This window comes from Prionailurus bengalensis, chromosome B4 (assembly GCF_016509475.1).
Source record: "Prionailurus bengalensis isolate Pbe53 chromosome B4, Fcat_Pben_1.1_paternal_pri, whole genome shotgun sequence".
Taxonomy (NCBI): domain Eukaryota; kingdom Metazoa; phylum Chordata; class Mammalia; order Carnivora; family Felidae; genus Prionailurus; species Prionailurus bengalensis.
In genome coordinates, this window is record NC_057358.1 from 132,477,293 (window position 1) to 132,489,619 (window position 12,327).

General features: G+C 61.0%; 1 protein-coding gene across 2 annotated transcripts; it reads right to left on the reverse strand.

Annotated features, from left to right (window-relative positions):
• Window positions 1–354: 354 nt before the first annotated feature.
• Window positions 355–11,494, reverse strand: CBX6 (chromobox 6). Of its 2 annotated transcripts, XM_043562614.1 has the most exons (6): window positions 11,252–11,424; window positions 11,028–11,071; window positions 10,811–10,876; window positions 10,594–10,660; window positions 5,281–6,222; window positions 355–1,242 (listed from the first exon to the last, which is right to left on the reverse strand). In XM_043562614.1, the coding sequence occupies exons 1-6, from the start codon at window positions 11,318–11,320 to the stop codon at window positions 1,219–1,221; spliced, it is 1,212 nt and encodes a 403-aa protein (XP_043418549.1). In that variant the 5' UTR covers window positions 11,321–11,424; the 3' UTR covers window positions 355–1,218. The 2 variants fall into 2 exon arrangements, with proteins under 2 accessions (XP_043418549.1, XP_043418547.1); XM_043562612.1 differs by lacking the exon at window positions 355–1,242 and having other exon boundaries at window positions 2,319–6,222; window positions 11,252–11,494.
• Window positions 11,495–12,327: the final 833 nt, after the last annotated feature.

Below are 12,327 nucleotides of genomic sequence, written 5' to 3' on the forward strand. Positions count from 1 at the left end.
AACCAACCAAGTGGCCCAGGCACCCCTGGCCTGATGCTTTTATTTTTTTAAAGTTTATTGATTTATTATTTCGAGAGAGAGAGAGGGAGAGAGCACACAGGAGGAGAAGGGACAGAGAAAGAAAGAGGGGGGGAGGGAGGCAGACAGACACAGAATCCAAGGCAGGCTCCAGGCTCTGAGCACAGGGCCTGACTCGGGCTCGAACTCCCAAACCGCGAGATTGTGTGACCTGAGCAGAAGTCAGATGCTCAACCGACTGAGCCACCCAGGTGCTCCAGGCCTGATGCTTTTAAAGGCCACAGTCACAGCCTGTTAGAAATGACACAGACACACGCCCACTGTAGGGGCCGGACCTTTGCTTCGGAATGTGACAATTTATTTGGGGGGCAAAAGAGGCTTTTCACTCCCCCTTCCTGGCATTGATACAACATTGAAAAGCAGCAGAACGAAACGTACAAGACGAGAGTAATCGGCACAGACCCCCCCTCCCCCCGGCCCAGAAACAACCGAATCCAGAACAGAACCGAAACCCACACCCAAAACGAGCCGTCTTCTCCACCCGCCACCTCGGGGAGGGGGCAGGTGGACTGGGGGCCCCACCCCCGCGTGGGGGTGGGGGCTCCATTTCTGGTTCCCTCTCTTTCACCACTGGAGGCAAAGTTTAGCCAGCTGGGAGCTGGATGGTTGAACCACAGACAAAGGCAACAACACTTCATTTTTAAAATGAGAGAGAAAAGAGACCGCGCCCCTCCCCAGATATAGCGCTATATACGTATATTTTTATATATATAGAATTCATTCGTGCACAGTTCATTCAATGAGCTTTTCAAAAACTAAAAAAAAAAAAAAAAAAAAAAAAATCATACGATACGTTTCTTTAGGCCTTTGTGTTTTTAAATTAAAAGAAACAAAAAGTGCCCATCTGCACTCCACCCAACAGCCAGGGAAAGGCCCCAGAACCCGTTCTTTCTACCTTGACCTCTCGCAAGGGGTCCCCCCGTGACACCATCAGCCTCCCTTTACCTAACCGAAGCTCTGCATACAGTTGGCGCTCACTCGCCGCTCGGAGTGGGGTACCGACTCCTTCAAGGTGGGGCAGGGAGACCCCGCAGGCCTGGGAGCTGGGGTCCTCTGTCCCCGCTCGGCCTGTCACCCTAGTTCGGCATGTTGGTGACTGTCAGCCAGACGGAGGCAGGCGAGGGAGACAGGCTCCTGGCTTTAGCCCCAACCTCCTTTCTGAATCTGAGAGGAGATGCAGACAGAAAAAAAACAGAAACCTTTAAACACTTTCCTTGTCTTTTTCAAAGTGATTCCTTAAACCATACAAGCCCCCAAGAGGCTGCCTTGGGCTAGTGCATGGGAGCCGGAAAGTGGAACTGACCACGTGGGGCTCCACTGTCTGGCGTGGGCCAAGTGCAAAAAAAAAAAAAAAAAAAAAAGAACCAACCCCCCCCCCCAAACCAACAACAACAACAACAAAACAAAGCCCCCAAAACCCACCCCAACCCAAAAAACCAACAAAACCCAGAAAGGTGAGAAAAGGTGGTATGTCCACTCGGGTCCCCGCAGAGGCTGAAGAGGCTGGTGATGACCCAACCGCTCTGACCTAACTGCTTCCTCCTTGGGGCGGACCTCTTGCCCAGACGGCCCGGCAGCGGGGAGCCGGCCAGCTCTCTAGCAGCTTCGGCACCCAGGCCCCCACCTTTGGAAGGGGCTTTTCCCAAAATACCAGGGCAGCTGGGCGCTTCACCCCGCGAAGCAGCTTTGCCCCATGGGGCCCTAGTTTCCAGGTCTCTTAAGTGGGGTGCTCTCCGCCCACCTCACACTGACGTCGGGCCTTGATCAGCCCTTCTTTCCAGAGCAGTGGAGGGATGCAGCTCATTTTGCCCCGGGCCCCTTCGGGGGGCAAGAATGAAAGGGGGCTGTGGGAAGCTAGAGGCCCCAGCGCCAGCAACCTCGAACGCCACCGGATCCTCAGCAGCTGCCTGGACGCCAGCGGTGCTTTACGAAGAGGCCTTGCCGCCCAATACACCCATTTCACAGAAGGGCACGCTCAGGGTCGGAGACGGAAATGAAGACGGAGGTGTCCCAACTTCCCATCTCAAACCAGAGACACGGGACCTCACCTGTTTCCTATGACACGTGGGCGGGGAGGAGGAGGTGGCATTGAGGGGAGAATGACCGATGCCCCAACCGCTACTGAACATGGGAAGAGATCGGGCTTTGAGGGATATTTCACATATAAAAATAAAGCGAACCAGAACGCGACTTCTGCTTGGTAGTTAGGTAAACGGAAAAGCAGCAAGGGGAGAGGGAGGGCCCGGAGAAGGCTGATTCGTGCAAGAGTGTGTGTGTGTGTGGGGGGGGTTATGGGTTTCTCGCTCAGAGCCACCCTCGGAGAGGCAGGAGGGCTCCGCTTGCTCTGGACCCTGTGCCCACCTAGACCCCCCCCCCGGGGAGGTGCCCACCTCGAAGCAGCGTGCGCGTGTGCCTCTGCGTGTGCGGAGGTGGGGTGGGGCCACGCGGCGGAGGGGCAGGGGCAGGCATTCCCTTCCCCCCATGGTCACCCCCAGTCCCTCTGGATCACTGCCTAAGATTCTCCCGGAGTCTACAGCTCCTTCTTCCTGAAGCCTGCAACCCCCACCCGGCCAGGCAAACTCAGGGGCGTCACGGTCTTTGGGGTGATGGGGAGGGAGGGACCAGAGGACGGGACACGCTGGCAACCAAACGGAAGAGAGCAAGGAACCCAACTGTATCCACTCACCAGCCTTCCTGGAGAAAGTCACCGATGACACAACAGTGGGGCTCCCGCTGACCCCCACCCTCCCCAAGCGTGGGCTCCAAGCCCCGGGCCCCTGCAGTTCTGGCTAGTTCCCTTGGGGACAGCTGTCTTCCTGCCCTTTGAAGGAGGGTGGGTGTGGAGTGTGGGCCCAGGACAGGAGGGAGGCCTCCCCACCTCGGGCCAAGGAGAGAGAGCAGGGACCCCAGGGACCGGCAGCCGGGTCTGGGTTTCCGTCCCCGGTTCCTAACATTGCCACCTCGCCTGTGCAATCATTGCTTCACTAGTTTTTCTTTAAATATCTCTTTCTCTCCCCCCCGCTCCCGCCCCAGCCCCATAGGAATCCCACGATATTTTTTTTCTATTTCTTTTTTTTTTTCCTCTTTTTTTGTTTTTTGTTTTTCTGCAAAACTAACTCTTTCACTTTTCCTGTCATAAAATCACCTCTGAAAACACGACTTCTTTACAAAAAAAAAGTCACGAATGACACGGACTCTCAGGAAAACACATTTCTATGGTCTCTGGAAACACCTGTAACTGGCACCCAGGTGGTCGTTCACCCGGGGTGAGGGGTCGGGTCGGGGGGGGGGGGGGGAGTCCCCTCCGAGGACAGAGGAGAGATACCAGCCCTTCTTTGGGGAGGGGGGAAGCCAATTGGCACTTGGACGGCCACAGAGCCGACACAAAGGGCAGGGTGGGGAGGGGTCTAGGAGTGCCAGCCCCCCAAACCCTGTGAGGGCCCTTGCTCTACATCCTGGGGTGGGGAGGGACGGGGGCCACGCCACAGCCCCCCGCAGGGAGATTCGGAAGAACGAGTCCTCCTGTACTTCGGGCAAAGGCATTTGCTACCTAACAGGATTCCCTTTCTGCCTCCTTCGACCACCTTTTGCCATCGCGCTTCTGGGCTGACACACCCCTGGCCGCGCCCACCACGAAGCTCCCCTGGGCGACGCGCAGGGACAGGCCACTCAGGCCAGACTGACAGCCGGGGCCGGCCGGCAGGGTGGCCTCCCGCAGGGCACGGGAGCCCTGGTCTCGCCCACCCTCCCCCTCCCAAAGAACACAGGCCCCCTCTTTGGTCGCCCCCTTTGGCCTGCCTGCCCTCCCAGTGCCCGGCCTAAAGCTGGGGTGGGTCTCTGCCATTGGCATGGATGGCCATTGGCATGGCCCGGAGCTACCCACAGCTTCGAGCAGGCTGTGCTGGGAGGAAGCCTCAGCAGTCGGACGCAAGAGAGAGGGAGGGGGCGGGCGAAGCCGGAGGCCCCCCACCCCCACCCCCAGAATGGTTTCCAGGCTTCCTCTCCCCCTCCTCCGCCCCTCCCTCCCACCCCAGGGACGGGGGAAGAAGGGGATGGCCCCGGCGGGGGTCTCCCCCTTCCACCTCAGTCCTCACCATGCCGTGTCTGCAGCAGAGGCCCGGCTGGTTGCGCCCACCACCCCGAGGAGGAGGGCTTGGGGGCACACACACCAGCACTGGGGGGCTGAGGGGATCAGCCTGTGGCCTCACAGCAAACTCCTTGAGGCCCGGGCCAGGTCTGGGCAAGGAAAGGTCCAGGCCTTCGACGACGCTATTCCGTGGAACCCTCAAGGGGGCCGCCTGAAAGCCCGGGCCCAGCGCACATATGCGTAGGCGCACAGACACGCCAAGGGGCGGCAGAGGAGTGCGCCAGCCGGAAGTTTCTACAGCAGGTTCTTGTAGCACCTTTGGTGGAGAACTGAAGGGGCCTTTAAAGATGCTAGGAGGCTGTGGCAAGGGGAGGTCCCTGCCAGTCCCTCCCACCTTTGAGATGGGGATTGGGAAAGAGACTGGGTGGGGTGGAGCCTAAGGGGACCTGCTTGGGTCTTGGCCAAAAGCGGGCAGGAAGACCGAGGCCTCCGGTCCAGCTCCTGCTGCATTCGTTGATATGGAGGGAGGGGCCGAAGCTGGCCTCACCTCAACCTCTGTCTGGGCTTTGCCATCCCTGCCCCTCCTGCCCAGGCATCTGGGGGAAGGAAAGAGGCAGTGCCCATACGGGGAAGGGGTCTCCTAAGGGGCCCCGCAGCTGCCGGGTTAGCACCGAGAAATCAGATGCTGTGTGCGCGAGCTGGAAGCAAGCCGGGGGAGAGAGAGCGGGATGTGGAGGAGGCAGCCAACTCTGGGTTCCGGGGCTCCCCAGGAGCCCCCCAGCGGGCCCCACCATACATGGGCTGGGAGGGTGCCAAGAGACAAGGAGGAGGACTTCTGAGTGCCCTGGCCCCACCCCGGCCCAAATCCATTCCGGGACGGCCGCTCCCCCAGGCTTCGGGGGGTTCCAACCGCCCAGCCCCCTCCCGGGGTCAACACCGAGCCATCTGAAACAAGCAAAGCACGGGCAGAGGTGTCTGAGGGCAGGGGTGGGGGCAAGAGCAGGGCTCTGGGCAGGAGGGCCCCCCCAGCCCCCCCCCACCTCGGTGGAGCCCCTTCACTTGCTCACCCCGCTGCCGCCACCACCCCCAGTGGCACCTGCTACCCCAGTAGCCACCTTCTCGAAATCCTCAGGGTTGCAGAATTCCTTGATAGTGACTGTCAGAAGGTTGCTGGTGACATCGGTGACGACCACGTTGGAGCAGGGTGACATCTCGGGGCGCCAGTCCCCAGCTTCGGGCTCAGAGGAGGCGCCGGCAGGCTCAGGGGCCACGGGAGGCGCCTGGCCCGTGGCAGCCGTGACGTCGGGAGGCACCCTCTTGCTGGTGGCCGCCACCTCGGGAGGGATGGACAGGTCGAGCACCTCAGGCTCACGCCAGTCGGGAGCGGATGGGCTCATGGTCTCAGGGAGCAGCTTGGGGGGCGCGTCATCGGGGTCGGAGGAGGACTGCGGTGCCGGGGAGGGGCAGCCGGAGGAGCTGGAGCTGCGGGCGTCATAGGGGGCGGCGGGGGCCGCCAGCAGCAGCCCGGGGCCCGGGGAGGCGGCAGGGTCGGCCTTGCCCGCTGGCGGGGGAGGCGGAGGGCCGGGCGGGGGCTTATTGTACAGCGCGAAGGTGCCGAACTTCATGTGGCGGATCTGGGTGCGCAGGATGCTCTCGCTGAACTTCTTGCTTTTGCCGATGACGCGGTTCCTGGAGGGGACTTTGGGGCGAGCGAGGGCTCCTGCCCCCTGCCCGGTGCCCGCTCCACCCGTGCCCTTGTCGATCACCTTCAGGTTCAGGATGATGCGGTTTCGCTTGGGCTCCCGAGGCTTCACCTTGCGATTGATGATGCGCACCGTCTCAGAGAAAGGGGAGATGGGTGGGCGCAGGCCAGGGCTGCCTCCCTGGGGGTCCGGGCGGGGCAGCGGGCGGCGGGACATGCGGTGGCAGCGGCGGATGTCCTTCTTGAGCCGGTGCACGGCCGCGCTGGAGTGCAGCTTGGGCGAGGAGGCGCTGGCACTTGGCTTGACAGAGAAATGCACGTCACTGATGCGGAGGGCCTCAGCCTGGGCTCGCGCCTGTGGGGCAGAGGGAAGGGCTGAGCGGGGGCTCGGCTTCCTGCTGACCTCCTCCGGGTGCTCCTGCGCCAGCCACCCACGAGTACGGTCCCGTTACGCTACCCTGCGAGCCCTTCAGAGAATCAGCTGTGGTCCCGGCCCCGGCTTAGAGATAAAAGGAAGCCCATTCAGACAGGTGAAGCAAAGTGCAAGAGGCCTGAAAGCAGGTCGCACCCCCGTCGGGGCCCGCCACGGCTTGGCGGTGGGGCCCTGGGACAGATAGGGCGGGGGCTGCCCTTGCTGACACAGAGGAGTGTCCTCGATCAGGACATGACCTGGAAAGCACACCCTTTGCTCAGAAGCCCCGGACCAACTCTGCTGGGTGAAGGATCCCAGCCTAGCCTGGCACCCCTCCGCAGACCGATACTCGGGGACAGAAAGAAGGGGGAGGCTCCTCCCTGCTTCACTCCACACCCCAACGCCACTGACCTACTCGCAGGGTCCCAAATGCTCTGTGCCCTGTCTCTGAACGGGCTACACTTCCAGTTTGGATTTGCCTCCCCAGCTGATCATCACCCCGGGGACAGATCCTTAGCTCTCCGCCCCTCCTTTATGCTCGCATATGCCCTCCTGTATGCTGTCCTTCCCTTCCCGGGTCTGACTCATGTCTGCCCAGGATCTGGCTCAAGGCCTGGGTCCGAGCAAATCCGTGCCAGTGAATTCCAAAGCCGGCACCCAAAGCCTCGGTTGGAACCCACCCCAGCGAGACATGGGTTTGGTGGGGATGAACCAAGAGGTGGGAACAGCTCCGAATCCGTGCCAAGGTGGCCTGAGGGCTGGATGGCTGAGTGAGTCTGTGGGGCCAGCGAAAAATGTCCCCGGCTGCCGGGCTCAGCTGCACTCCCAGGTGTGAGGCGTGTAAGGCCCCAGGGCTCTGTAGGAGCTCACCTCACTGAAGATGTGGGGTGTGGCAGGGCCCCCAGAGTCCTCAAGTTCAGGGCAAGGGACTCACGAGGCCATCAAGACCGTCCTCCATGGCCAATCCTTCCTTCACTAACAAAACACTAGTCACAAGCCAGCTGCTTGGGGCTGGGACTATAACCATAGCCTCTTCCCTAGGGGCTGCCCCCCATGGAGAGGACAGGTCACAGGCAGTTATGACACTGGGTGACCGACTCAATGTAAGAAAGACTCAATGTAAGAAAGGACGTACGGGGCCTAGAGGAGCAGAGATCAGGCGCACGGGCCCGTCTTGGAGGATGAAGCCTAAGCAGGAGGGAGCCGTGGTCCCTTCTGAGCCTGACACGCCCCAGGCTGCTGCAGAGGCCCCGTGGCCTGCCGCACGGACGCCACTAAGACAAACACTGGGAGCAGACAGCCCAGCAGTGGGAGGATGTAGCGGGCAAGGGACTGAAAGCAATGGCTGGAGAGAGCGGAGGCGATGACAGAACTGTCACCTACAGATACCTTGGCTCCCGGTGGGGGAGACGCGCTAGGCTGTGTCTCCTCCAACCTGGGTGGGCCGAGAGGGAGGACACATTCCCACGGTTGGCCCGTGAGCTCCGCAAGAGTGAGACCTGTAGTTTGGGGTCTCTCTACATCCCACCGCACAGCACTAGACACTTAGCCAGTCCCTGCGAGGTGGCCTGTGTGCCCCTCAGGCAAAACTACATCGTATTTGACCACAACCGCCCAGAAGCGGGGTTTGCGGACTTCTTCAGTGCATTAGCGAGGATCGTCTTTAGAAGGTGGTGGAAACACGCTTCAACGCCACATGGCCCTCCTGGCCACGCTGGGGGGGGGGGGGGGGGGGGGGGGTCTCCTGAGGGCTGCTTGGCCAACAGTCCCTCCGGGCACTAGGTGGCAGCACACACGGCCTAGAATGCCCGGGACCAGGGTGGCCAGCTCCTCCTGTGCACCAGCCAGTGGAACCAGGGACTGGTCTCCTCCTATCCCTCCTCAGACAAAGGCAGGAGAAAGCTAGCCTTTTTCCTCGGCCTGGCAAGCAGGGTCTTTTGCAAGTTCATCCCCAAGGGAGCTCCAGGGGAATCTCCACTCTTTCTGTCCCCGCCCTGGGCGGGGGGGGGGGGGGGGGGGTGTCAGCACCCTGGGGGGAGGGGGTCAGCATTGATGCCATCCGCATGCTGCCTGAGCTCCCAGACTTCTGTCATCGTGGCTCTGCCCACATCCAGTGGCGAGGGTCCCTGCGGAGCGGGGTTTCCAAACTTTTTATGGGAAACGTTTCTTACTTTGTAACTTCTCAACATATATATGTATCTTTTGTTTGGAAGGGGACCCGTTTACCCTTTCCCCCTCCTCTCCCCTCCCCCAGGTGGTTGAGAATTCACTGAAGGTGGGACCTGGGTCTGGCCCGTGAATGAAAAATGGTACCCACGGCCAATGGGTTTACTCCGCTCTGGCCGGTGACAGGCACGGCTCTGAGGGGTTGGCAGGTATTACAGACAGCACAGAAGGTTCGAGACCTGGACTCTACCACCGACTCTCTGTGACCGTGGGCCAGTTACACAACCGCCGTGGCCTCAGTTTTCCTATGAAATGGGGACGACAACCTACCTCACGGGCTCCCGTTTCCTTCAGAACGGTTCCGGAGCAGAAAGTAAGTGCTGAGAATACTTTGTCTCCCAGATACACCGCCTGTCAGGGACTCACAGAGCCCCGGGCCCCGGACCAAACTGATCTCCACCACCCCTTGCAAATATCTACGGTCACTGTCGTAAAGGTCCAGGTCAAGGTCCCGCCATCTGCCTCTCCACCCCCTGCCCCACCAACTCTGCGACCATCATGGTTTCCTGTGTGTGTCCACCGTGTCCCCTTAACCTGACGTGTGCTCTCTGAGGGACGGGGGTGAAGGAAAGGAGCAGGAATGGAGGCCAGGAAGCCGGGTGATGGCATCTCACGTAAGCCTCCTCCCCTCTCTGGGCCTTGATTTTGCTCATGTGCGTAATGGGAATGGTACTCCTTCATAGGGTTGTTGAGAGGATTAAAGGAGATAATCCATGAGGGGCCTCAGCACTGTGTTAGGCCCAGAGCCAGCTCAGGAGCTACGGCTACCGAAGAAAAAAAAAAAAAAGGCATTTTGTGAATCCAAGCTCACGGTCATTACTTCACCGCTAGAGGGTGCTCCAGCTGCGCTCACAGCCTGTCACACAGCCCACCCGCCCTCCAGCTGCTCCGCCCCATCCCTCCTCCTAAGAAACATCAAGGGTTAAGTGTGCTCCTCCATGGATCCCGGAGTGTGTGCAGGTTGGGAACAGGAATCGTGGAAACAGGTGGAAGCTAAGGCGTCTTTCGTGTCTGCTTTAAGTCCAAACCCTTGTACACGCACAGACCTTTTGGTCTGGGCTTCTTCAGCCCCACCCCACCCTCACGGGGCCTTTTGGGCAAATGGGAGATTCCGAGGTCCTGCATTCGGCAGAGTCTCTCTTCTCTGCAGAGCGCTCCCTGCCCTTACTCAGCCAATCGCCACAAAGTCACAGGCTGTCAGGGTAGGCTGGGGCCCCCAGGCAACTTCAGCACTACTGGGTCAACTGTGGTTTCCCAGGGAGGCCTGCCTGCAGCCTCGCCTGAGTCCTAGGGTCATCTCACCTTCCCTTTCCGACTCTGTTCTGAGAAAAATAAAATACCACCCCCCACCCCAAACTGAACCCTAAGATGGCTTCCTTCCTAGGTCTCCCTCTCCTGCTGAGGCTAATGTGCTATGCTTTCACTCCCCCCGCCCCATCTTCATTACAATGTCCAGAAACGGCCAGCGGTGGGGGTAAGCCAGTGGCTCAGCCCGTGAGAAACTCAAAGCGAAGTGATCTAAGGTCAAATTCAAGCTGCAGTCCCCAGTGAGGAGGGGAGACATGCAGAACCAATCCTGACAGTGAAAGACGCTGGGGGCAGGGAGGCAGGTGGCCCCCAAATGCCTCTTCTGTTCCCAGCCCTGAAGGAAGCCACATTTACTCTCCCCCGCTGGGTTTGAATTCCAGGCAGAGCCTTAGCAGGGCTGGGGGCGATGAAGGTTCCCTTCATCTAGCGTGTGGAAGTAACCTCCCTGCCACCCCCTCAGGTGGACAGCGTCCACCTGCCTCATCCACCCCCCCCCCCCCCATGCGGGAGCCCTGCTGGCCAGCCCAGACTCTGTTTTCTCAGCGAGGATTATCCTCCCCCCTCACTTCCCACTCCCAGGCCCCTTTGGCTGAAGCTGGAGCTGCCCAGGGCCGGCTGCCAGGGGCTCTTCGGGGGCTCACAACCACCCCTGCCCAGCTGGGGCCCCTCTGGAAAGGTCCGCCTGCCTGGGCAGCCGCGGATCTGTCCCTCCCTTGCAGGCCCCGTGCTGCGCCAGGGCTAGGGGCCCGAGAGGGGGCTGCTGGGGCTGGGCCAGGTTACCTTCAGGAGGAAAGTTTTGGGTTTGGGTCCCCTCTTCTTGGGCCCATACAGCTCACGCTCCCTCTCCCTGCGGCCGAGAAACGCCAAAGGTTAAAAAGAGCCCCTTCCCGGGCCCCACTCCGCGCTGCCCTCCCCGCTCTCCCGCTTCCCCCGCTTCCCCGCGCGGCGCCCCAGCCGAGCCTTGGCCCCGCCGCCCCTGCCAGCTCCCCAAACTCACTTCTGCTCGAAGGCTGCAATGAGCCGCGAGTCCAGGATGTTCTCCTCGGGTTCCCAAGTGCTGTACCTGCCGAGTCACACATGCACAAAATAAAAATGAAAACCTAATGGGCAGAGGCACATGCGAGGCAGCAAACATGCGCACCCCCCCACCAGGAAAAAAAAAAGGCCCCGTTGCCTCCCTTTCCCCCTTGCCCCTGTATCCCGCCGGCACTTACTTGATGGCCCACCCCTTCCATTTCACCAGGTACTCGATGCGTCCCTGAAAAACAGAGAAGAAAAAAAGGGGGGAGTGGGGGTGGGGAGGATGCGGGGACGCGAGGAGGCGGTGGCGCGGGGGTGGGCGAGAGGGCCCGGGTTAGCGGGACCGCTTCGCCCCGGTGAGCCGCGGACCCGGACACCGGCTGCCGGGCAAGGCGTCCCACCTCGGGAGGCGGCTCACCTTTCGGATCCGCCGTTTGATGATGGATTCGGCCGCGAAGACCCGCTCGCCCACTGCAGACAGCTCCATCTTGCTCAGCGGCACCCACAGCCCATAATACTCCCTGCTCCCGCGGCCGGTGCTGCACCGCTCGCGCACGCGCCGCAGCGCACAGGCCCCGGCGGGCGGGCGCGCGGCGGGGCGCGCGCTCGTGTTCCAGCTGCGGGCCGTCACGTGACCGCTCGGGGCCGGCGCGCCGTTGCCAGGACCTCCCCCTCCCCCGGGGCGGTTGCTAGGGAAAGTGTGCGCTCGCGGGGCGGGGGCGCGCGCTGACTCTTAAAGGGGCCTCGCCTGGCGGCGGGAGTCTGGGCCCGAAACCCGGTGGATGCTAGGCTTGTGCGAAGCCTGGTCGGGCGCAGTGCAGCCCGACAAACACCCTCTCACTCCCCTCTCCGTCTTCCCGGCCCCGGAGAGCTGACACCATCTCCCTCCCTTTAACACCTCCCCCAGGAAAGGCTCGCTAGGCCCCTGCAGGGAAAGGACGTGAGAGTCTGTGCAGCTGCTGCGCATCTTCCCGGCAGAAGTTTGCAAACAGTTAAATATGATACAGCAGAAATGCATTTGCTGTTGCCTTGCCAGGCCCTGCGGGAATTTCTTTAAAACATTGCCCTCCTCCTCTCCAATCCATTATTTATGTATTCGTGGGAGTGTGGTTTTGTAACCAGTTCAGATGAATTAAAACAAAAACTCCACCGCAGGAAGAGGGGTGGGGGCAGTGAACGGGGTGGAGGAAGGCCGGGATGATCCTGTGCATCTGTTCTTTGGCCGGCTGGGGTCTTGGGCGGCACCTGCCTTCACCCGGGAGGCGGGCTGGAGATCACCACCGCGAGGACTGTGGTGGTGAGGGGAGGGAGAGAGAGGCTGTGGGTGAGATCCGGGTTCCCGACACCCCAGATTGGGCCTGAAGTGGGTCATCCTTGGGTCATTTGGCAGAAGGCGCCCACAGGGCCAGGTCTATATGTTTTCTGATTCCCAGATCCCCTGGCCTCGCACTCTCCGAGTGCCTGCAGTTTCTTCCGTGGCTCCGCCATTGCTCA